This window comes from Rattus norvegicus, chromosome 9 (assembly GCF_036323735.1).
Source record: "Rattus norvegicus strain BN/NHsdMcwi chromosome 9, GRCr8, whole genome shotgun sequence".
Classification (NCBI taxonomy): domain Eukaryota; kingdom Metazoa; phylum Chordata; class Mammalia; order Rodentia; family Muridae; genus Rattus; species Rattus norvegicus.
The window spans coordinates 47,323,583-47,348,128 of record NC_086027.1 but is presented as its reverse complement, the minus strand read 5'-3'; the positions used below and the strand labels follow the sequence as shown (position 1 = coordinate 47,348,128).

At 48.4% G+C, this 24,546-nt stretch overlaps 1 protein-coding gene across 6 annotated transcripts in view; it reads left to right on the top strand.

Moving 5' to 3' along the window:
* Positions 1-24,344, top strand: part of Cracdl (CRACD like) — a 122,828-nt gene extending 98,484 nt beyond the window's left edge. For 4 of the 6 annotated variants that reach the window (XM_008767055.4, XM_039084538.2, XM_006244862.5 and 1 more), the window contains exons 8-11: positions 15,167-15,354; positions 16,295-16,439; positions 17,246-20,744; positions 23,999-24,344. In XM_008767055.4, the coding sequence (XP_008765277.2) occupies positions 15,167-15,354; positions 16,295-16,439; positions 17,246-17,388 (476 nt within the window). In that variant the 3' untranslated portion in view covers positions 17,389-20,744; positions 23,999-24,344. The remainder of the gene's footprint in view (positions 1-15,166; positions 15,355-16,294; positions 16,440-17,245; positions 20,745-23,998) is intronic. The other 2 variants (XM_063268117.1, XM_006244861.5) reach the window with 1 other exon arrangement.
* The last annotated feature ends 202 nt before the right edge of the window (positions 24,345-24,546 follow it).

Genomic DNA, 24,546 nt, shown 5'->3' with positions numbered 1-24,546 from the left:
GATGGTCCCAAAACAGGTTCAGACCTTAGCACAAAGAGAATTGGAGGGAAAGGTCAAAATTTCTCAGCACTGCTGACATTTTGAAAGTTGGGGAGCTGAGGCTGCCGCTCTTGCAACAGGGGTTCAGTCACAAGCGTAGGAAAACAAAATGATAGAGACTTAGGAGTTGGGGCGATGGATTGATTAACTGCTCTCCCTGCCCCTGAAAAGGACTAGAATTTGGCTTCCAGCTAACTGGGCTAACTGCTCCGAACTCCAGCTCCAGGGGTTCTGGCATCGCCTCTGGCCTCTGCAAGCACCTGGGCTCACACAGGCACACACTACAAGCAGATATACCTATACACATAGATAAAAATATTTTAAAGGAATCAGGAAATGTTACGCAAACAGTGGCTTTTGTGTGAATGCAGGAAAATCGTCTATGTTGACATACTAGGGCAATCCAAAATCTAATTGATGGACTATTCCGGGTTTCTAAATGGGGGATACAAATGCTTCTACTTTATGTCTCAGAAAGTCAACAATTTGTATGTTAATTTTGACGCGCGTTTTCCCTGGGCCTATTCTCCTGGGTTGTGAGAGTTCATCTGACCTTATTCCCCCAAGGAAAACTTTCTTCCTCTGTCCCTAATCAGGCCTCTGCATGGCCTCACGTGGGTATCATACTGGGTATGGTATGACTGGAGTCGTAGGAAGGTCAGCCTTTACTTCCTGTCCCCCTCCGGAGATGATGTTAGGTTCAGGACACCGCTTAACAACCTTTAAAAGAAACCATCTTTAAGATGAACAGGAATAACATAAAGTGAGTTGTACCCCTCTATGGTGTTCCAGATCGAAAGGAATCTGTTGGAACTGGGTATCTGCACCTCGATTAAAGAGGCCACTTACTGCCGGCTTATGTTATTCGTGGGAAATAAGACTATACAACTGTTGGGTGCTGTGTATGTGCACACACATGTACATATGCACACAACACACGCATTTGTGCCTGTAACAGAGAGATCGGAGCCTTAGCAACAGTTTTTCCACAGCAGAATTTATTTTAAAATGTTCCAGGCTATTTTTAAGTAGCTCTTATAAGACCAGGAGTCCACTTAAGCACTGCACTGTGGGGACAGAGAGGAATCCAAGCTTGGTGGCTCACTTGAGAAACCTGGAACCCTGAAAGGCAGCTTCGGACAAAGGAAAAATGTGCTCAAGGCAATGTCATCAACACAGGTTCAGAGATAAGCTGATGTCCTCTGCATCCACATAAGAAAAAGCATGGTGTGGATGCAGCCTTTCAAGTCCCTAAGGGATGCATGCAGAAGGCTTCCAGCACTTTGGAGGGTGGCTTTCCTGGTCCCTGGTCCCTTGGCTCAGTCAGGAATTTTTGGTACCTAGATAGCCACTACATCAACAAGGGAGCCTGAGGGGAGGGTCAAGTCCGAGACGATGATCTGCTCTGTACAGTTTCAGTGTTCCAGAGGCAGCTGTAGAGTGATTCAGAAATCTGTTTTAACAGCAAGGAGAATTGCTCTGTAGGTGAAAGTTTGATGTCAGTACCATCTGCCCTTATGGTCCAGGACTGGAAATGTCTCTCAGAGGCCTACTGAGCAGAACTCAGGGTCATAGTTAGAGCTAGAAAGGAAAAAACCTTGGGCATGGTGTTTGGCCTCTTATTTATGTATGGCCTCTTTGACACTATTAAATGTCCAGGATAGTAATATTTGAAATGTAAATACATAAACTATCCAATTAAAAAAATGTTCAGGATAGGCAGAGGAAGGAGGATTATGAGTTGGAGACAAGGTTGCCCTAAGTAATAAGACCCTGGCTTATAGATAGACAGATAGATGATAGATAGATAGATGATAGATAGATAGATAGATAGATGATTGATTGATAGACAGACAGACAGATCAATGGATGGATGGATGATAGATAGATAGATGATTGTTAGATGATAGATAGATAGTAGATAGACCAACAGATAGATAGTAAATAGATAGATAGATAGATGACAAACAGACAGACAGACAGACAGATCTTGCTCAAGCAGTAGAGAGTTATCTTGTCCATCTCTCTGCATTGACATTTTCTAGTCCACAGAAACAACAACTGATTTCCAGAGCGAATGCATTTGGGCTCCTCTGCTGGGCACAGGCATTGGTTTAGATTTTCCTGAGAAGGGAAAAGAGGAGGAGCTGCCCTCCATCTGTTAGGAACCCATCTTCTCAGAGGCTGTACTATGAGAGCCGAGCTCCAGGACAGTGAGTGCTGCCTGTCCCTGCCTCCTCCATTCTCCAAGGGGTCTGCAGGCTGCCTCAGACAAACCTGAGCAGGACCAGGTCTGTGCGGCCGAGCCGAGCCTGGGCAGCAGTCCCCACACTCAGGTCACTGATGTGGCTTCTGCCTTCATCCTCACTACTCTCAAAGTGTGGCAGCTGGAGGCCACATAATTCATACCAAACATATAGACAGTGAAAGATTTCATGACTGCGCTCATCTGTTTCCTACAGATAATTCATTTCTGCTGTGTGTTACCTCGTGGTGGCAGAGACTTTACCCAGGGTCACAGACCATAAAGTAAGAGCATCAGTTGTCCCCGGGGGTGCCCAGCTCTAAACTCTGCCCCAGTGACTCCAGCTGCATCGTCCCCTGCACTGATGTTTTTCTTGTCCTTCCACGCCCTATGTTCCCTTTGAAGGAAAGAAGGAACCTTCCCTCACTGATGAGGGCAGGAGATGTAGGGATTATTGTAGCATACACAGGAGCCCAGTTTGCCCATGGGGCTACAGTAAAGTGGTTACACAAGCCCAGTACTGTGTGTGTGTGTGTGTGTGTGTGTGTGTCTGTGTGTCTGTGTGTATGTAAGTATGTGTATATGTGTGTATATGTGTGTATGTATGTGTGTGTGTCTGTGTGTGTGTGTCTGTGTTTGTCTGTGTCTCTGTGTGTATATATGTATATATGTATATGTGTATGTGTGTATATGTGTATATGTATGTGTGTATGTATGTGTGTATGTATGTGTGTCTCTGTCTGTATGTGTGTGTATGTGTGTGTGTGTGTGTGTGTGTCTGTGTGCTTTTCAGCACAAAATAGGCCTATTTGTAGACCTGGGCCACCATTTGCTGATCTGCCATGAGAGGAAAATGGCCTGTGGTTATCCAGTTTGTTCAATGTCCAAGACACTCTCCTTCCTCCTGTTGGTCCAGTGCATCTCGGAGTCTAAAGTACAGGTCAGGAAACAACTTTCCACACACATTATTAGGCCTTATTTTTAGAAGGATATAGTGCATGTTTTTAAAACATCTAACACACACACACACACACACACACACGCACACACATACACGCCATACAGGAAAAGTTTGCTGTGAGCCAGGTGTATTGGTGCACGCCTGTAGTTCTAGCTACTCGGGAGCCAGGCGGGCCAATGGTAGGTCTGAAGCCGGCCACTGCAACCTGGCAATATTCTGTCTCAAAGTAATGTTTTTAAGGGGTAGAGAGGTTATCTCATGGTTCGATTTGCTTCGTCTCACTGTGATAAAACACCATGACCGAGGACAACCTGGAGAGGAAAGGGCTTATTAGGTTTACACGTCCGAGTCACAGCACATCATTAAGGATAACAAGATAGGAACTCAAGCAGGGCAGCAACTGGGAGTAGGAACTGAAGCAGAGACCATGGCGGAAAAGCTGTTCATGGCTCACTTCAAGGCATATTAAGCTACCTTTCTTGTGGCTCCTAGGAGCACCTACCCAGGGGTGGCACTCCCTAGAGTGAGCTGGATCCTCCTATCAAAGCCCCCAGACATGCCTACAGGCCAATCTGATGGAGGCATTTCCCAACTGAAGGCTCTCCCTTCCCAGCTGATTCTAGCTTCTCTGTCAGGTTAACCAAAAACTAACCGCACACCTCACCTTGCACACACAAAACTGGCTTCAATCTCCTGGGCCTACTTTGATTCTTTTGGAGGTATACCAACATGTACCTTGAGCAGTTTTTACGGTTTTTTTTTTGTTTTGTTTTGTTTTGTTTTGTTTTTGGAAACCCATCTCTGCTCACATTTTACATTTTCTTTCAGCCTTCCTCTTCCCTTCTCAATCCTTCCTTAAGAGAGCCTTGTTAGCCTTCAGGCCTCTGACCCCCAGGCTTCCCTGTGCTCTTCAATGTCTGTAACACTCTCAGAAATGGAGACCTTTCACTGTGGAGGAAGAGTTCAGATCAGAGGCTCCCCAGTCTCCTTATCCATGAAAACCGCCTAACACAGTATCCTAAGTTCCTTTTGGAGAACTCACTGCACCGTGATATCTAGGGGAAGACTGAGGAGGAGTTCCCCAAGGTAGCCAGAGGGCCTTTCCTGACACAGAACACAGGTGAATCCTTTAGAACGTTAACTCTAGTCTGTCCTGTGACCATTCTAAGAATCTGAGCACGAGTCAAAGATCAGAGCTTCACAACAGAAAGGAAGACTTTTACTGTGTGTAAATGTTAAAATATTTAAACATTTAGACACAGAAGCCTCCTCTCCTACTGAATGCCCGTATCCAATCTGAATGTTGTCTCATCCCGCCCTACATAAAGAGACCAATTTCTTCCCATGCACATTGCAGTCATGGCTCTGACGTATGAGGACACTCCCATGGATTATTTATTCCATCACAACTTGCTATCCATACTGGCCTGCCATCTGATATATGGAGCCTACTGTAAAGCAGGGACATCTTTCACGTTCAGCTTGAGTGGCTCGACCATCATTTTAAGTGCTGTCTACTATGTGTACCTCCTGACGAAGGACATTGTGCTTGTTTTGATCCTTTCCCCTCTCAGTCACTGTCCTGGCTAGTTTTGATGTCATCTTGACACAAGATAAAAGTCATTGTAGAAGAGGGAGCCTCAGTTGAAAAAAATAACCCCCACCAGACTGGCCTATGAAGAAGCCCGAGGTGTGTTTTCTTGATTAATGATTGGTGCGACCTAACTGACTGTGGCTAGTGCCAGCCCTGGGCTGGCGGTCCTGGGTGATTTAATCGAGCAGGCTGAGCAAATCACAAGGAGCAAGCTATTACGAAGCATTCCTCTGCATCGGCTCCTGCCTCCAGGTTCCTGTCTTGAGTTTCTGCTCTGGCTTCCTTTGATGATGGGTTGTGATATGGAAGTGTAAGCAGAAATGAATGCTTTCCTTCCCAAGATGGTTTGAGTCATGTTTTAGCACAGCAGTAGAAACCCTAAGACAGTCACTATAGCACAGTCACCAATCTGGCCAATTTCACTTCTGATTCACACCGTGGGCTCTCTGGGGCAGATTCCCAAAAGTGGACTCCTGTGCACTGTTCACTGGGTTGACTCTAGATTGTCCCCCACAGAGACGGCGCTGATGGTCTTCCAGCACAGTGGAAACCGTTCCCTACATCCCACACCTCCTGGGTATTAGGTGAGGCTGGTGAGGCTGTGCCCCACCCCAGCCTGGTATGAGGGAAGGAAAAATGTCAGTCACGTTGTACAACTTGATCAGTGAGTTTCTGCCATCTCAGCAGCAAGGGTGTTACTTTCCCTCGTCCCCCTGCCAATACCTTGTTCTTTTAGCACAGGGAACTGAACTTAGGGCTTAGTGAATAGTAGGCAGGTATTCGTACCGCCTTCTAGCACAGAACTCCCTGTCTTTAACCTGTCTTTCCTCCAGTTCTCGTCTCATATCCAACCATGGAGCAGTCCTCTTTAGAAATTCCCCATGCCTCCCAACACACGTAGGGGAGTTGTAGTTCCTGGGCGAGGCGCTCAAGGCTTTTTAGACTAGGGCCAGAGTCATCAATGCTGCATTCTAAATCTCTCTGCCTCCCCAGGTCCCACCTCATCCGCAGCCTCACCCCCCTCTGCTGTAGGAAGGACACACTACCCTGACCTGAGCAGCATGGATTGGAAGGGTTTGCTCGCCAGAGTCACTTGAGTTTCTCACACTCTGAGTGTTATTTCTTTGCGTGTAAAATGAGGTTGGTGCCAATATGGGTCATGGGAACACATGACACCATTTCATAGCACAGAACTATTTTCTCAAGGAAATACCCGTTTCTTCATCTCAGTGGCAAAGAGCACACTGTGGCTAGGATACTTCTTCCTAGCTCAGACAGAGGTGCCAGTCCACAGACTGTGTTAGCAGTTCAGGGCCCATTTACCAGCCTACCTTGAATTAGGGATGGCCTAACTCTGTGGGATTTCTGTGACAAGCAGAGCCACAGCTCACAATCCCCCAATGCAGGGACTAGGCCAGGAATGCACAGCTCCCATACTCTTGAGTCTCTAGAAGATACTGTGAAACTTCTTGGCAGGCTGGGTGTGTGTTCTCTGCAGTTGAGCATCTTGGAGGATTGGTGGTGAATTCCAGCCACTTATGGATATTGGGCAGATAAGGCTTCTCTGAGACCTCCTGAGGTCCCAATGCTACCAAGAGGACAAGAGAACCTCCGGGGAGCAACTGGAACCCAGGAGACCTAAAAGTTAACTGGAATTTTCCAGAGTCCTTCTGGACATCTGCCAATCATAGGGCGGGCCCAGTAAGAGAGTGGCAGGTGTCAATCAAAGAAGAACCCTCTTTTTCTACCACCCACTCTTCCTTCTGGACCCGCAGCCATTTGAGGAGAAGGAAACCTGACTCTTACCTTCAGGGAAACAGGAGACTCAGCCTGACTTAGCCAGGGACTGTGTGTTCTGGTTCCCACCTAAGGCGGCTTTGTCTTCTCGTGGACATTTGCCCGTCTCTAGACACAAATATGATTGTCACAGAACAAGTAGAGTGAGAGGAGGAAGGTGGCGAGCGTTCTCCAATGCACAGGACAGTCAGTCCCTCCATGGTATAGAATTACCAGCACCAAAGACAGTACAAAGCCCAGGTTGAGTAACTCTATCTTGGCCACTCAGAGGGAAAGTTCAGTGGGGAGGAAGTGGGTGTATCAGAAACTCATGGGAACATACCCCATAATATGGGGTGCTCATTACTCCATAAGTGAAGATCAGCAGTCAGAATGGGTGCGTTCATAGCTTAGCCTTGTTTCACTGTGGCCATAGGTATTAAGACTTTCTAAAGGAATCAAGGGTATACTAAGTTGGTGAACACAATCCAGTCCGAATAGCACACTTGGAAGGCTAGGAACCTAGGGATTGCTTGTGCCTTGAGGCTGGGTGCATCCACAGTGAAAGTAGCCCAGCCACGGCTCTCTCGCTGCAGAGAGGCCATGAACCCAGCAGTTGGTCCATCTACAAGGTTAGGTACCTCAGCACTGCCTATCTGGAGGGCCTGGTAGCAAGGCCAGGGAGTATATGGAATAATCCTACTTCTGTGTCCTTCTGGTCTGGGCTGCTACCCGAAGGTACCACCCATACTTGGGGTGGGCCTTCCCACATCCATTTAGGCCGGTAAGACAATCCCATACCAACTCGTCCACAGGCCAACCTGATATAGATAATCACTCAACTGAGCATGGCCCCTCAGATGATTCTAACTCATGCCTGTTAACATTTAAAGCCATGTGTCCTGGGCAAGTGACTTTGATCTGTGAACCTCTGGTGAGGGTCTGAAATGTAAACTCTGAGGAGAGTTATGAAGGTCCTTGTGAATGTCATGTCTGCTAGAGTTTTGGGTATTGAATGTCCCTCAAAGCCCCATGTGACATGTGTTGAAGACTTGGTCCTAGGGGGACCAAGGAGCCTGTGGTAGGCAGGCATCCAGGAAAGAGATTAGGTAAGCCTTTGAATATTGAGACCACAGTCTCTTCCGGTCCACGTGTTGCTTCCTGGATCCCATGAAGTGAACAGGCTGTCACCTGCTTCTGCTAGCATGTCTTTCGCCATTGCTGGCCCAAAGAAACAGGGCCAAGTGGCCTTTGAGACCCTCCCTGCCACTTTGAGCCAAAATAAGTACCCCCTCTGTTTAAGTTGGTTCTGTCTAGGGCTTTGCTGTAGTGACAGGGCTAGGAGTGCCGCACTGTGAAGCAACACCGAGTGGAATTCGGTTCTTACATCTGGCAGAGAGGTTTTACCCACGTGCTAAGGTGGGGTGAGGGAGGCCCCAGCTGTGTAATAGAAGGGAGATCTTCACTCTGCAGAAAAGGGCCATCCATCTCTGCAAGTGGCTACTTACTCCTTGGTCACTGGAGGCGGTTCCAATGGGCTTCCAGCTGTTACTGGATCTTCTCTGAGGGCAGATGTAAGGACTTTCGTGGAGGGGTGTTTGTGTGTATTGGGGTTGTGTAGAGTGGGTGTCATACAACCCGACAGTTTTTATTGTTATTCTGCTGCAGCTCGAAATTATTTTCAAATAACTGTCCCCACAGCCTGTGTTCCTGCAGGATCACTGTCCCATCTGAGCAGGTGATAGTCTCGCTGCCTCCAGGCCGAGGGCTAGACTTGGGCCACTGCTTTTTGCTGAGAGAGACTAGTTTTAATTGCATAGTCGGTGGCAAAAATAATGAAAAATAAAGAAAAAAATAATGTCCTTTGGGTCTAGCACCCCCACTGACAACACACTTTAGCTCCCAGGTTCCCACCGTAGGTACAGATGTTGGGCCAGGCCAGTCTGGGGGGTCTGCCCACCTTGCCTGCCCAAGCATTTAGCATCAAGCACTGCTTGCTTGAGGAAGAGAGCCCGAGGAGACATCTGTCCCTTAGGATGCCCCCAGTAAATGTGCTTGCACACGGGTGACCAGCCTGACTCCGCATATCTTACCCAGATGTGAGTCATGTCTTATTTTGTAACCACTTCTGGGCAGGAGGGCTTTAAAACCCAACAACAAACTACAGCAATGAGCCATAAACTTAGACCTTCCGCTCTGAAGACAGAAAGTCCTTCAGTGTCTCGAAGCTTGACTGACTGGTGTGTGCCCCTGTACAAACAAGGAAGCACGAGGTACCAAAGTACTTTACAGCTGCAACGGGACACAAACCGTGGAGAACCAGCTGGATCCCCACAGCTCTCACCATCCCGGAATTTAAACAGGAGTGGCAGTCCTTTTAGAGATAATCACCTTTTAGTTGTTTGACGTGTGCACTTACAGGCAGATGTCTCCTGCTGCATGTGTACGGGTCAGAGGACAACTTTTGGAAGATCTCCCTTTCCAGGATCTAGGTCCTGGGGGTGCGGGAGGGGGTGGGGATGTCCCAAGTAAGGTCTTCAAGATTGACATCAATCCTTTACCTACTGAGCAGTCTCGCTGGCTTGACAATCTTTTCTTCTTCCCTTCTTGTGGGTTTGGGAGAGGTCAGGCAGAGGTCAGACTGTAGGTCAGGCAGAGGTGAGTTTCTGGGTTGAGGGTGGAAATTAAAACCACAAGAAGCCTGAGGCAGAAGTAGAGTTGAGCTGAGCGTACCCTGGCTGTGCTTGACCTGAAAGGAAGTCATGGGGTGAAGTCCTTTTGGCCTTGCATGCGGCTGGGAAAGAAATTTGGAGAGTGGTGGATGTCTTCCTGGGAGCTAGGGAGTGGGGAGAGGCACCATCAGAAAGGAAGGAGACCACAGGGACCTTGGAGGCTGAGGGGTAAAGAGAACGGGAAGGAGCTGCCAGTGAAGGCCGAGACTTCCTCCAGAGTCCCGTGATGCCCTTCTTGAATTGTGGAAACAGCTCCCAGCTGAAGGCCTGCCTTTGCGCCTGAGTGGGCAGGGGCATTAGACATCTCTTCCTGACCAGTGTCCAGCAGCTATTGAATCCAGCCGTGTGTTCTAGTTTGTATTTACTTGTGTGTGCTCCTGTGTCATATACATGTGTTTGCATCACTGTGTATGTGCACGCGTGTGCATGTCATGCGAAGGCCAGAGGTAGATGTTGGGTGTCTCCTTGGTTGCACTGAGTGCGCGTCTGTCGCTGAACTTGAAACTGACCAGTTGGCCAAGTCTAGCTGTTCAACACGCTCCAGGGATCATCCTCTCCCTGCCCGTCCAGCACTAGGGTTAAAAGCTCGTGTCACCATGTCTGGCTTTGGGCAATGGGGGTTTGAACTCAGTGGGCAGCTTCCTTACCTCCTGGGTCGCCCCTCCAGTCCCCTCGCTTGTATGTACTTCTTAAGAATATAGGTATGGAAAAATCCATATATGATATTTGGCCAGAGCAGTGAATTTCAAAGTTAGGGGAAATACAAAGCAAAGCCCCTGTGTCTGTGTTGCTCAGAATCAACCTGTCAGTCCATGATATTGTCATGAGCTCTGTGTGTTTCCCTTCCAAAAAGAAATATCATTTAACATGTATCCTTTATCTATTAGCATAGACCTCTCTGCTAATGGCATCATGGCTCATGACTGACTGAAGTACTTTACTAACATGTGGTTTGTGTGGGGCATTTCATAACCATGCTGCACTGAGGGACTCTAAATGACATGTCAACACTACTCTTGGTGTGACCTTAAACCCTCAGAACAGCGGGGCGTGGTGCTGTATGCCTTTAATCCCAGCACTCAGAAGGCAGCAGGTGGATCTCTGTATGTTTGAGTCCAGTCTGGTCTACAGAGTGAGTTCTGGGCCAGCCAGGACTACACAGAGAGGCTCTGTGTAAAAATTAAAACTCTGAAAACACCAAGAAAAAGCCCAAACACGTGCCACTAAGAGAACACATGTACAGTGCAGGCATTGAAACCAGAAGGCAGAAAGTCCTCCTGTCGCCTCCTATCTGCCAACTACATATATCCAGGTAACCACAGAAGCACCTGACCTGGGGTTGCAGATGCGTCCTGGCAGGGAGAGCATCCTCCAAGTGGGGAACAGTGAGGACTGAGCACTGATTATTTGCTGAATGAGGAAATGAAGGGATAGCGGGTTCATTTGGGGTTGGAGCCAGCGCCAAGCTCTATATTTGGTGCGTTAATGGAAAACCCTTGCCTGCTTTCAAAATAAAGCCTCCGCCGGCAAGCCCGAGTTCTAAGATTGCCCCATGGCTCCTGGACAGAACCAGTGGAAAACCACTAGAACCCACGAGTGATATTGACCAGGAGCTGGCTTTGAGCCAGGGCAGATAACAGATTAATGAATGTTTTAGGAACAGAGCTGAAGTCTTATATACTGAAAGCCCAACGTAAACCCTGGAGCATGTCCGTGTCTGCCCTAGAGGCTCCCTTAACGCCTGTCTGCCATGCCCATTGGTGTCAGGACTGTAGCCGGAGGCCTAAAATTCAAGCAGACAGGACTGAGCGCTGTTCTGGCTTCAGCCACTTGAGAGACACGGTTGTTAATACATCCTCTTTAGATCAGACATCTTATTGAGCAGACTTGGGCCTCTCCTTCCCCGGAGAAGGCTTTAATTTCTGGAAATGAGCTCTGGATATACATTTTTACGACGATGGTTCAGGGGCTACAAAGATGGGTTCCGTTAAAGCATTCGAGGCACAACCATGAGGACTCGAGCTGACTCCCCAGCACCCAGTTTCCTGTCACCCCAGCACTGGGGACGGTGGTGCAGGGGTGGCGGTGGGGCAGAAAGGAGTCCCTCTGGGGCTTACTGGCCAGCCAGTCTAGCAGTACCAGTGAGCTCCAGGTCAGGTGAGTGACCCAGTCTCAAAGATAAAGATGCATAGAGATTAGGGAAGACACTTGGTGTCAACCTCTGGTCTTCATATGCAAAACATGCCCATAAACTCATGTATGTACTCATGAGCATGTGCAGGCCCCCCCCACGAATATGCACATGTGTACAAACACACACACACACACACACACACACACACACACACACGCACACGCACTGGTGCACACTTTCTTCTTCAGGAAGGACAGAAAACACAGCAGCATGCTATCAGACCAGAGCACCTGCTTTAATTTCTCAGCCCCTGAAGTTCACCTCCTCCTGCTCACCACCCCCTCCCCCAACAGGACAGCTCAAAGCTTCTGGCTCACCTTTGTGCCCAGAGTCAGGCTGGTCACTTCTAGGATTCTTTCTGGGAAAACAGAACAAGCAAGCAAGCAAACAAAAGCCAGTACCTTACGACTGTATTTTTTTTTTTTTTTATGGTTCTTTTTTTCGTCACGACTGAATTTTAATAGGCAGCAAAACCAAACAAAAGGGGTAATGCCAAGCGATGGAAACTGTTTGCCACCTGTAGGTTGAGCATCCCAGGACCGGGTGAGTGGTTAGGACTTGGGGTAGGATGTGGGGAGTGCAGTCTGTCTTCTAAATACATATATAGCTAAGTCACATAAGCCCACAGGCTAACTTCATAAGCCCACTGCCTTAGTTTCCCCATCTTTTGAAAGAGATTAGAAAACGGGAATCCCCAAGATGGTTGTGTTACATTTATTTCATTTACCAGCAAACAACAGAGTAACAGTGGTGGCAGCTGAGGCAGCAGCCAGTGGCCTTCTGCACACACTGTAAAGGGGAAAGTGGACAGGCGCTGTGCTGAGGCTTGGGGGAGGATGATGTCACTGAATCTTTACAAAAAGTGGCATAGATAGCAGGTCGCCTTGCAGGATTATTTTTACACCTACACTTACACCGGCTCTAAGGGGGTCAGTCTGTCCAAGAGCACACTGCTAGCCTGAGGCCTTACAGACTGTGTCAAAGACTGGCGCTTTACAGTATTTTCCCTAATAGAACTCGAGGGAAGAGACTCTGTTACTAAGAAGGGAGGAATTTTACCAACTGTTCCTTTGATGGACTCCTCTCCTTAAATAACGAAGAGATAGTTTTCTGCTGATCTGAAGCTGACTGCTTGTGCAGTGGGGTTGTTTGGGCCAAACCGTGTGGCTCTCCAGATGCCCGCACCTGAGACATTTGCCATCTGGAAGTGTTAGTCTGTGTTTGTTCTAAGGCAGATTAGATTGCCCCCTTCCCTGGCAGCTGTGTGGGGAGTCAGCCTCTCTCAGACCCTCCGCAAAGGGATCGTGTACATTCCAGCAGATGGCTTCTGCACGAGAGAAATGCTAGGCTCTGCAGGTGTTGGCTGCAGACCTGGGCACACTTGACAGCCCTGAAGCCCTTATTATTTGGGGAGGAGGAGCTGAGATGTCAGCCTCTTTAAACCAAATCCCCAGGAGACTCAGGTCTGTCTGTTGAGGCAGGAAGATAAACAAAGGAGGGTTTGCCTGTGGCTTTATTTGAGCTGACACATCTGCAGTGTCCCGGAGCTGACCTTTTGAGCAGATCTAATCACAGAAACTTTATGCTGCAAACCTCAGCCCTGCGAGTTAATGCTTTCAAGGGTCACTGACACGCTTTTTGGCCCTGGAAGGCTGCCATAGACTGCCCACTGCCTGTCTTCATTTCTCTCTCTAGCCCTCCCCAAACCCAGGTGGATCACAGACCCAGAGCCCTGGGTTCCAACGTGACAGAAGATAAGTAAGGGTGCATGCAGGTCATGGAGGCCACTCAGGCCTGTGTCACAGACAGAATAGCTGTCACCTGGCCCTGCCCATACTTACTTGGGACGTCTCTAAGGCTTGGTCTTGTGGGAAGTGTCCAAGTGTGGAGAAATACAGGAACCAAACAGGAAGGAAATGGCTGCTGAGAGACCTTGCTCAGTGACCTCCACTCACTCAGGTCAGTGCTGAGTGGAACTGCCTATAGATCACATCCTGGCACAGCCTAGTGCAGCTGAGGGTTCACCCACTCCCGTGGGTCAGCGTGTGAATGTAGATACATGGACACGCACTAGTGCAGTTGGAAACATGCCAGGTGACCCAGCCCCAAGCCCCGCCCTCCCTCGAGGCCCCTTCTTACCATCAAGCCCCAAGCCCCGCCCTCCCTTGTGGCTCCTTCTCGCCAACTCCCCCTTACAGGCAGTCCCATATAACTTCCCCACTTGTTTCTTTTAAGGTTTTAAACTCTACATGTACAAGTGTTTTGTTTACATGTCTGTGCACTCTGTGCGTACCTACAGAGGCTAAAGAAGATGGTGTAACCCTCAGAGCTGGAGTTACACATGGCTGTGGGCCACATGTGGGTGCTGGGACTCAAACTCCGGTCCTCAGGCAGAGCACCCGGTGCTCTTCCCTGCGTATCCTCCCAGCCCTCCTTATGCTCAGTTTGAAAATGTATCTTTTAGGGGTTGGGGATTTAGCTCAGTGGTAGAGCGCTTGCCTAGCAAGCGCAAGGCCCTGGGTTCGGTCCCCAGCTCCGAAAAAAAAAAAAAAGAAAAGAAAAAAAGAAAATGTATCTTTTAGCTCAGATGAAGTTATCCGAGGGTATCAAGAATTTACCTGAACTACGTACGTCTTGCGCCTTTGGGCTAAGAGGTGGCAGCGTGCGAGGTACCCAACACTGGGTATTGAGGCAGTGCGAGACCATAACATCCCACACCTGCTGAGGCTGGCCTGGCCCTCAACAAGCTACCTCTCTGCTCTGATTTAAAACTGGAAAGGCAAGTTCCTGGGTTTGTTATCAAGTTCCTTATCAGAACTGTTCAGAATCTGTCGTTGGCTGAGAGAATAAAGTTCAAACCCAGAGAAAAATTTCCGTCTCTTTCCAAGTGAGGCACAGGCAGCTACCTCTGGCCAGTGCTCACTGGGATAGGGATGGGGTGAGGACAGGACACACAGGAAGAGTTCAGAAGGGACTCCTGGTCCCTAGGGAAAAGAAATGGTATGAGAGGGCAGAGAGGGCCCTTTAACAAACAAACGAAACAGGGAGAGCTTCTAAAGATTTTGTGGGGAGCAGCCGAAGAGACCTACAGTCCATTAACCATGCAGGCCCCTAGCACTTCCTGTGTCAGGTGAAGACAGATGGTTTTAGAAATGGCATCCCGTCCCAGAAAAGGAAGGTGTTGAGCACATCAGGTAAATCAGGAATGGGGGCGAGTCCCTGCTCCCAAATGTAGACTGTTATCAAAGCTATCCTATCTGTGCTGTACACTCCAGCTCTCCCGGAGAGAATGCCCGGTAGAAATGCACACGTTGGAGTGACAGTTGTGTCTCGTGGTTTTGGTGGCTCGGACCGGAGGAGCTGATCTATTTGAGGCATCTTTAGAAAAAACTGAAGTTTGCTGAGGAAGAGAAATAATATGATCACAGAGGCTTTGGCTGGGGGGAGGGGATGGAGGACTGGAAGTGGGGTCTTTCTGAGACTCTACTCTTCAATCCCACTTCTCCTCAGGCCCCCAAAACAAAGCAATATAACACACCTTGCATGGAAGAGAAGCTGTGGGTAGGACTGAAGGGGAAGGTGGGACTGTCTGCCTAAGATTGCTCCCTTTTGGCCTTTATCACAGAAAAGGGTCAGCCTCCTGCGGCTACAGGTCCTGGGGCTGATGGGCAACCCACCCCACCCTGGATAACCATGGCCCGGCAGAAACGGAGAGGAGCCCCAGACCTGCCAGTCAACCAAGAAGAGAAACCTGGGTCACGGCTCCAGAAGACAGAAACTGGAAAGCAAGCCAAGGTGGCCGAGAGAGTCCAGGTAATCACTCTTTCTGTGGCATTGGGGTAATCTTGGCAGGGTGTGGTGGGGGCCGGTACCGCTGTGCTCACAGAGGCCCTGCATGAACATCAATGACTGCTGACATGCTGCAAAGGCAGGAGCAAGCTGCCTCTTCTTTGCCTGTGTGGGCTTGTAGAAATGCAGTGAAGACAGAGTCTGCTCTGGCCTCCTAGGCAACGCAGCTCAGCCTCTGGGAAAATTGAAGACAGTTAAAACAATGTCTCCCCTCAGACACACGCCAACACTGTCACCAGCTGCACCTCAGCTCATTGTGCGGTGATAAATGAATCCTGCTCTTGCTGCAGCCTGCTGGCTTCCCTTTTCTCTCACCTGGGGCTGCACAGCCAAAACCTGGAGTTGCACGTGGTATTCAACTGAAAACAGCTCTCACCAACCCCAACAACTGTGCTTAGAAGCAGGCCATGATGCAGCTTCTGTAGGCTTCCACCAACCAGCACAATAAATGGGGCTGCTGTGTGGGAAAGGGAGCCTGAGCTGCGGTAGGACCTGCTTCCCTTCCTGCTAGTGCAATCCTCAGTTGTATCTACACAGCTGAAGACCTGTATGTGGCATAGAGGAAGGGAAATTACAGAGCAAGTTGTTAGCCCATTTCAGCTGTTGCCATAGCATGTGTCACGAAACCGTTTCCTGTGGCTCTCACATAGAATCCTTGCTCTATACCTCTGGGGCTGAGGCTGTGTAGAGGCAAGGAAGGAGCCACCGTGCACACGTGGGCCAGGAGAAGCTGGCCCAAGTCATAGCATTTCGATGGGGCATGCCAGTGCACAGAGCCCTTTCCAGAAAGTGCCAGCAGCAGGCTGCGTCTTGGGAGAGACATTTTGTAACTAAGTCACTTGGAGTATTTATCCCTTCTCAGTCTTCGTCCTTGGGCAGCACGTGTCATTTTGTGTCTCCATAGGAGTCTGTGAAGCAGGGTGACTTCGTCCGAAGCAAATCTTTCCTGATGACCCCTGCAAAGCCCCCTGTGACCCAGAGGCAGGGGTCAAAGCTGAGCCTCAAGGAGGGACTGCAGAGAGGAATCTCGCTGTCCCATCAGAACTTGGGTATGAGATTGGCTTGTATTTCCGAATACTTTGGTACCGTCATAACCGAGTTCTTTCTCCGATTGGAGTTTGTGTTATTGAATCATTTTGCCATGTTGAGCTGCGTTTCTAAAAGGCAGCCCACCCCCTTTTTGAGAAGGAATTTACACGTGATATAACAGCCACCCACATTCAGTGTGCATTTCATTCTAACGGTGAGATTATGTATATTTGTGGAGTCCTGCCACCCTGGTGGCGATCTAAGAATAGAACATCCCCCTCACGCTGGAATGAAACCTGTTTATCACATTCCCTTCCCCAGGGGTAGGTAACCACTAACCTACTTTGTGCCTCTGTGAGATTTCCCTTTTTTGGGAACGTGAAATCATAAAACATGGGCCCCTCTCTGCTGTTTTTGAATGCAATTCTGAGCTCACTGAGGTGGTATTTGTTGGTTTCCTGGGAATGAACCTGGGGTCTCCTGCACAGTAATCATATACTCTGCTATCGAATGACATTCCGGACCTAATATTTTTTCATTTTTACTTACTTTGTATTGTAGTTAAAAGACAGGAGGATTTTGCTTCCCTTGCTGTCTTTAAGTGGGTGGCTGTGAAGGTGTTAGGCTGGATCCCACCTGCAGCTTACCTCTGTGTTCCTCAGCTAGATCCTGAGCCTTTCCAGACTCACTTTGCCTCCAGACCCGTCTAAGCCTGCCCCGAAACTTTTCCAATCATATACACTCCACACTCGTACTTCAGTCTTCTCATCTTTATGTACTGAAAACCCACCCTGGGTCTCTTGCTTGTGTTTATTTTGTCTCCCAGCAGCTCAGGCTGCAGCCACCACAGAGAAGGAACTTCATCAGCTGAAGAGAGCCAGCTATGCTAGTTCCGATCAGCCATCCTGGATGGAACTCGCCAGAAAGAAATCTCAAGCCTGGAGCGACATGCCCCAAATCATAAAATAGATTGGCAGCCTGCTGATGAAGGATGTCCACTGTATCGACGAGCCACTTAGTTTTAAACTGCCAATAAATCATGGCAGGCAGACTGTGAAACTTAGGATTGATTTTTGTCAACGGGTTGCGAGCAGCTCGGAGAAGAGAGAGGAACCAGGGGGAACAAAGAAGACCAGCAGACAGCCTCAGTGCCGGAGCCAGAGGGGCTGTGGCAAGAATGTTGCAAAGTCCAGGGGCGCCATCCATGGCAAGAATGTTGCAAAGTCCAGGGGCGCCATTCCTGAGCTGAGTTGTCAGCCTGAGCCTACGAGTCCCCGGTCTACGCTGCCTCTTGCCATCAGCCAGTGCCTCTGGCCACCGTCTTGCCGTGGACCACCGTTTTGTGTTTACTAATAAGCATGATGTTTATGGTAAAGCAGGGATGCCCTTTTACAAGAGCAGTTACCTAACAATCCAGTTTCCTGAAGAAACCCACCCCGAGAAGGAGAGGAAGGGACGTGGCAGGGTTTGTCAATTCATAGACTGTTTCCAAAAATAATTTTTAAACTTTTCCACTAGGCACCTGTGTCCCGAACCATTGCAAAATGCATTGCCTGTTTAATAAAAAGTTTCAAACACGTTCCTGCTTCCTGGGTTAATGTTAGTTTTGCTCACAGAGGACATCTTCCAAGTTGAGGAGAATACCTTCACACCTCATTGAGAAAAAAAAAAAACCCTGACTCAGTTGGGAGTTGAGTTTGGGGTGTGTTGGGAAGGGGTTGGTTTGTTTTTATTGTTCAAAACAAAACATTGACATTTGTTTTAGGAAGAAAGAAGAATTTGTAGAATTTCTCATTTGCTCTATGTATAACATTGCAAGAATATGAAATTCCTAAAGACAGTCTGTCCTAGTGACAGAAATTCCTAGACAGTGCTGTGGTAAACGCTGTAACTAAAAGCAGGTTGGCGAGGAAAGGGTTTATTTTAGGTGACACATCCCAGGTCACAGTCCACTCAGGGCAGAAATTGAAACACAAGCCACGGAGAGATGCGGCTTACCAGCTTGTTCCTGTGGTGAGCTCAGCCTGCTTTCTTATACAACAGGGGGCCACCTGCCCAGCCAGGGATAACACTGCCAGAAGAGAGCTGGGCCCTCTCACAGAGAATCCCTTATAGACTTGACGATGTGCTGGCTAACGGGGCATTTTTCTCAGTTCAGGTTTCCTTTTCCCAGGTGACCCTGGAAATAAAATAATAGGTAAATAAATCTAAGCAGGATTCCACCCTTCCAGCCTGCATAGCTCAGTTGACAACTGGTACAGTAGCCAAGAATGTTGAATGCAGCAAAATTGGGCTGGAAGGAAAGTTTGGAATCTCCAAGTTTCTGCTGCAGTGGCTCCTTACTAGTTGCTTTAAAACAATCCCAGTTTCTTCCTTCCCACAAGCCAGTTTCTAGGAGTTAATTCAGCTAGACTCAAAATCAGTCCAACCTCATGATACGTTCTGTTATAATCTAATTTTTACGTGTCCTAAGGGTTGCTACTTTTAGTCTATTTTTCCATTCTCAGGAAAATTCTTTTTCTAGCTGTTAGTACTACCCAATTTTATTGCATCTGCCTCTGTCAAAGGAGTATGGGACAGTTTCTTTCCACAGACAAATTGATTTATTAATGACATTCTCTTAGAGAACATAAACACAAGAACTCTAAAGCTTTGGCCTGAATAGTTTTAACTAGAGAAAATTCAATCTGTCTGTACTTACCCCAAACCATCACTTCTCTGGCCAGCAGAGCCTCTCAGAGAAACGCTTTAGAGGCAGTGGTTTCACTACAGGATCAAAGAGATGTTCAATTTTGATTAAACAGATATGACTGTTCTCTGTGTTTCAGAGTGTGTTAGACAGCAGGCTGCAAGTTTTTAGGGCAATGGGAGAATTTGGTAGGGTGGTGTCCTATAACCTCTGCCCTGTGCATGGAGATTGGGGTCTGCTAGAAGACCTGGAGGACAGCTAAGCTCGGACAGCCAAGGCTCGGTGACAATCTAGAAGTCTACAGTGGTAACAACGATGGGGAAGGCAAGGGAGGAATCACCAGACTTGATTCCCCTGAGAAGAAGGAATGGGCATTGCTCGGGGTGCGTTGGCCACCTTAGTTACAACCCTCTCTTTCATCCTTGGGGTGAGTATTTGTTTCTGTTTCACAGATGAGGTCATTGAGGCACATTGACGCTAAAGCCATTGATGGCCTTCATTTTTAAACCCTACTGTGAATTGGTGTCTTGTTAGGATTTTACTGCTGTGAACAGACACCATGACCAAGGCAACTCTTATAAAGGACAACATTTCATTGGGGCCGGCTTACAGGCTCAGAGGTTCAGTCCATTATCATCAAGGCGGGAACATGGCAGCATCCAGGCAGGCATGGTGCAGGAGGAGCTAAGGGCCGCTAGGAGAAGACTGGCTTCTGGGCAGCTAGGATGAGGGTCTTAAAGCTCACACCCACAGTAACACACCTAACTCTAACAGGGCCCACACCTACTCCAACAAGGCCACACCCACTCCAACTGGACCACATCTTCTAATAGGGCCACTCCCTGGGCCAAGCATATTCAAACCATCACAAGTGACACCCCTGGCTTTGTTTTTCAGAGCTGAGGCCTAACCCCTTGTGCTGCTAGGCACACACCATACCATGAAGCTGAATCCCCAACCCTATCGTTCCTGCTTTTAAAACACAGTAAGTACAGGAGTGAACCCTGTCCTCAAAGACATCATGGGGGCACACTGAATGTGACCCTGTGAACAAGTGAGTCTTAGGAACTTCATATGTGTGTACCATGCTGTCTCCTTGGTGACCACCTCTGTCCTTCAATTCCTTTAAAAGATAAGGGAGTGTGTTGGCTTTTCGTTGCTTTAATTTTGTCATTTTAAAAGTCTCAGCAAACACATGGAATGTTTCTAACTTATGTGAATGTTCCCTATAAGCACTTCTACAATGGGGCCCAAGCCCATGAACACTAACTTTGTGGTGCGCCCATTTTTATGGGAAAAGGATACAATGAATAGACATTAACTATGCAAAAATCAGGGCAATATTGGGGCGACCATGAGCCGAAGCCAGAGAGGTTGTCTGTGGCTGAACGGGCCCTTGAGGTTGGGGTAGGGGGTGGCTGATGAGGTAATTAATTAAATGGCTGATCCTGGTGGCCCCGGGGAAAGTGGGTTGCGTTTGATGTGGCTTGAGAAGCAAAGAATGTAAATAAGGGTTGGCACCTGGGTTTTTGGCTGGAGTTCTTGGGCACGTGCAGAAACCATTTAGGGAAGTGGGGCCTGAGAGGGAAACCCGCAGAGAAGAGGGCATCTTCAAGCGGGAGTTCCCACGGAGCCAGTAAGTAGACACCCTGCATCCACAGATCCGTTCCAGATTTGGGAGGTTTTCAGTTTGAAACATCACAGAAATTCAAGTCTGAAAGAGGAAGAAGGGGCTCTCAGGACGGATCTAAAGGTGCTCTGACTCTGGGGGTCTGCAAAGAGCCGATGCATCCAGACTGTCTTTGGAATGAGAAAGAGGCCGAACCGAGAGCAGAAAGGACAGGGTGTTGAGAGGGGAGTGGCTGTCCAGGCTGAGATCTGCTGGATGACAATGTTAACAGACAGTAAGAGAGGCTGTCGGCTCTGGGCACACAGAAGCTGTAGCTGGCCTTGGTAAAGCCCTTTTCAGGCACCACTGAGTAGAGCAAACCTTTTTATTCCTGTACACTGGAGAGGTCAGCATCCGGCGTGAGGAGGGCAAAGATTTTAAAGCTCAGAGGTAGGTGTTTCCAGACAGGGGAATTGGTGGGCAAGTGAGTGGGGTTTTAGAAGCAGGCCATAAGCATAACACGTTAGTCAGGGCAGCCTCCAGAAACAAGGACGTGATTTCCAGGGGAACAAGGCTGTTTCCTGGAACTCACATTAGAGAGCCATTTATAGCTAAGGCTGTAGCCGGGGCATAGCCCAATCCTTGAGAAACAGATGTTTGGTCATAAACAGGAATGAGGCTAGTTTGTCTTTACCATAAGATGGCTCTTAAGCCTAAGACGGGCGCAGGCCGGTTCATCCCTCTAACAGCCCACAGCAATCTGTGGTCTTTTCACCTTAAAGAGCTAGGTAAATCCGTAAAGACAGCCACTAGTTCATGCTTGGGAAAACCCAATGCCTCCACCACAGTTCTCGGGTATTTTCGCTCCTCCAGCTCTGCTCTGTGCTTAGGAACTCTGCTTTTTTTTTTTTTAATTTTTTTTTCTTTTCTTTTTTTCGGAGCTGGGGACCGAACCCAGGGCCTTGTGCTTCCTAGGCAAGTGCTCTACCACTGAGCTAAATCCCCAACCCCGGAACTCTGCTTTTTTTTTAAACGACTGTTGCGGTCTTAACCCAGAAGGTGGCCACTTCAGCAGTCTGTAGAATTCCATGTACACATGACATGTGTGTGTATGTGTGTGTGTGTGTGTGTGTGTGTGTGTGTGTGTGTGTGTACATACAAATACACATGTGCACACACAGAAGTCGGGACTCCCATCGATATAGGGTATGTTTCTTTATCACTTGTCTGTCACTGTTTTTAGACTGGAGCCGATTGGTTAGACTGCCTGGGCACCAAGCATCAGGGGTCCTCCTGTCTCTGGTCCCAGCTCTGGATTACAGGTGCTCACCCAGCCCCGAACCTGACAGCCTTTATCTTGGTGGAGCTCATTAAACTACTCGGGTAGCATCATAGTTTTGTGGGTGTGAGGAAACACTGCTTTCTTTATCTTCCTGGTCCCACAGCTCCAACCACCCACAGCAGGACAAATCCCTCTTGGTTGTCTCAAGAGCATCAGTCTATCGTTGCTCCAAGTAATTAACAGAGAGCCTCTCCCAAACAAATGGCCTCATCTCACTGACAGGCGTCTTGATGGATTGGAACCTTACCAACCCCACTCCAAGCCTATCCTTTGACTAATGCTGAATAGCACCCACAGCAAGATCTGCGTTTCCCAGCATGGCCAGCATGCACTCCATCTATCTGAGTTGTCCCATTTCTCAAAACAGTCTTTGTATTAGACTGACCGTCAACAACCCGGCAGAGCTCCCCGCTCTAGCTCCAGTAAGCTTAGGGCTATAGCTACTGCCCTTGCTCTGCCAGCTGCCAGCTTGAGGGTAAGCAATGCCTCGTGTGTGAGCTGGGGGATGGATGGATGTCCGTTTGGTGGTAGGTGAGAAGAAAATGTGTGAAGCGAGTGCCCTGACAAGTGGGAGACCCCTGACGAGTGGGTGGTCCCCTGGTAAGTGGGCGGTCCCTGGCAAGTGCTCGGACCCCCTGACACTTTGTGCTTTAGCTTTGCATCAGTCTGGAATGGAAAATGGTGGGTGAGTGGTGGTGGGGTGGGAACTAAATGGAAGATATTCTTTATACTGGAGCCCGGGAGAAAACAAAAGGTGGCCGCTTTTTATGGTAATGGCTTAAAATAAAAAGCAAGTATTTTAGGCTACAGATTTAAAACATGCCCACAAATTTAAAAATCCTCTCTCTTCAAAGCGTGGATCATCCTGACTGCTCACTTCTAGTAGCAGCAGAGTCCTCTCTCCACAGAGGATTTGTTGTAAGCGCCCCTCCCCAAATGATACTGCCCACAGTTAGTATCAATATGCGTGTTGTACGTGATATGTGTGTATCTGCAATAAACCAGGACCGTTTAACTTGATGGAAGCGCTTTGTAGCGTCTCTTCAGTGTGCCTGAGTTGCTGGCCTCCTACCCTTACACTCTGGTACCTTTTTTCAGGTAAAACATAAGGGCACTGTCATACCACCATCATGCATCTGATAACCACAGAAACTACTAAGGGCCTGACCGTGATGACAAACCCGGTTATATGACTGCCCTTGGACAAGCAGAAGTGTCGAGGGCTCATTCATAGCTCAGGCAGGAAAGAGCCGGTTTGTGTAGGATGCTGGGAGACTTCTCATTCTGCTTAAAAATAGAATGTGGGGGTGGAGAGGTAGGTAGTTGGCAAATAATATTAGTAATAATAATAATAATAATAATAATAATTTATAAAAACCACATGCAACTTAGATCTCTAGAATTTCCCGCTTGCTACTGGCCTGAGGTTGACTTTGGGCAAGTGAAACTGTGCAAGGGGAAACAGTATAGGCTGGAGCAGAAGTGGGCTGGGGAGATGGCCACCCAGCTAAGTGCTGACCGCGCAGGCAGAAGGCTTGAGTCTGACCCCTGGACTTACACTGAAAAGCAGATGTGGTCGCACGTGATTGTAAGCCCAGCCCAGAAGAGGAGACAGATGTACCTCTGGGCTCGCTGGCCAGTTGGCCTACATGAATTCATGATTTCCAAGCCAGAGAAAACCTGTGCAAGAAGTTCATGCATGCGTGTGCGTGTGCGTGTGCGTGTGTGTGTGTGCGTGTGTGTGTGTGTGCGTGTGTGTGTGTGTGTGTGTGTGTGTGTGTGTGTGTGTGTGTTCATGCTGCTCCTGCTGAGGCCTGACGGTGTTGGCACTACAAGCAGTTGTGAGCCAACCAACACAGGTGCCGGGAGCAGAACTCTGGAAGAACATCAAGACACTGAACCGTGTCTCCAGCCCAGTTATTGCTTTTATATCATACAGGTTGGGACTGTCTGCTCTGAGGGAAGTCAGCCCTGTGACTCAAAAATACACAAAGAACCCATGGAGAGGCCAGTGAGAAGAGGCCTGGATGGCTCGTTTACAGGGCTGGGAAGTTGTTCCTGGAATCTGACGCCTCCTGTCAACCACTGCCACCAGCCTGGCTTTGTGTGAATAGCCTGTTAGCGTCACGTCACCGTCACCGTCTTCATCTCCAGCCCTAAGCTCTCAGGTGACCACAGGCAGCTAATTCAGGGACTGCAGTCTCACCAGAGCTCCTAGGCCAGGCTGCCTAGCGAGGACGCTGAAACTGTGGAATAAATGTTCGTCATTGTTTTCTGCCATTGCACCTAATTGTTTCCTGTAGTAATGACAACTAATGAGTATCTTTCCGTGTCCTTGTCTGGGTGTGCTTCAGTTTGGTTTTTGACTGTTTCCCAAAGGTACATAGATATTGATACAGTACCAGAGGTTGCTAACCTGTGGTACTGTATGTGGTGGTAGAACCAGAAGAAAACTAGGTTATTGATGACATTGAAGGGACATCAAGA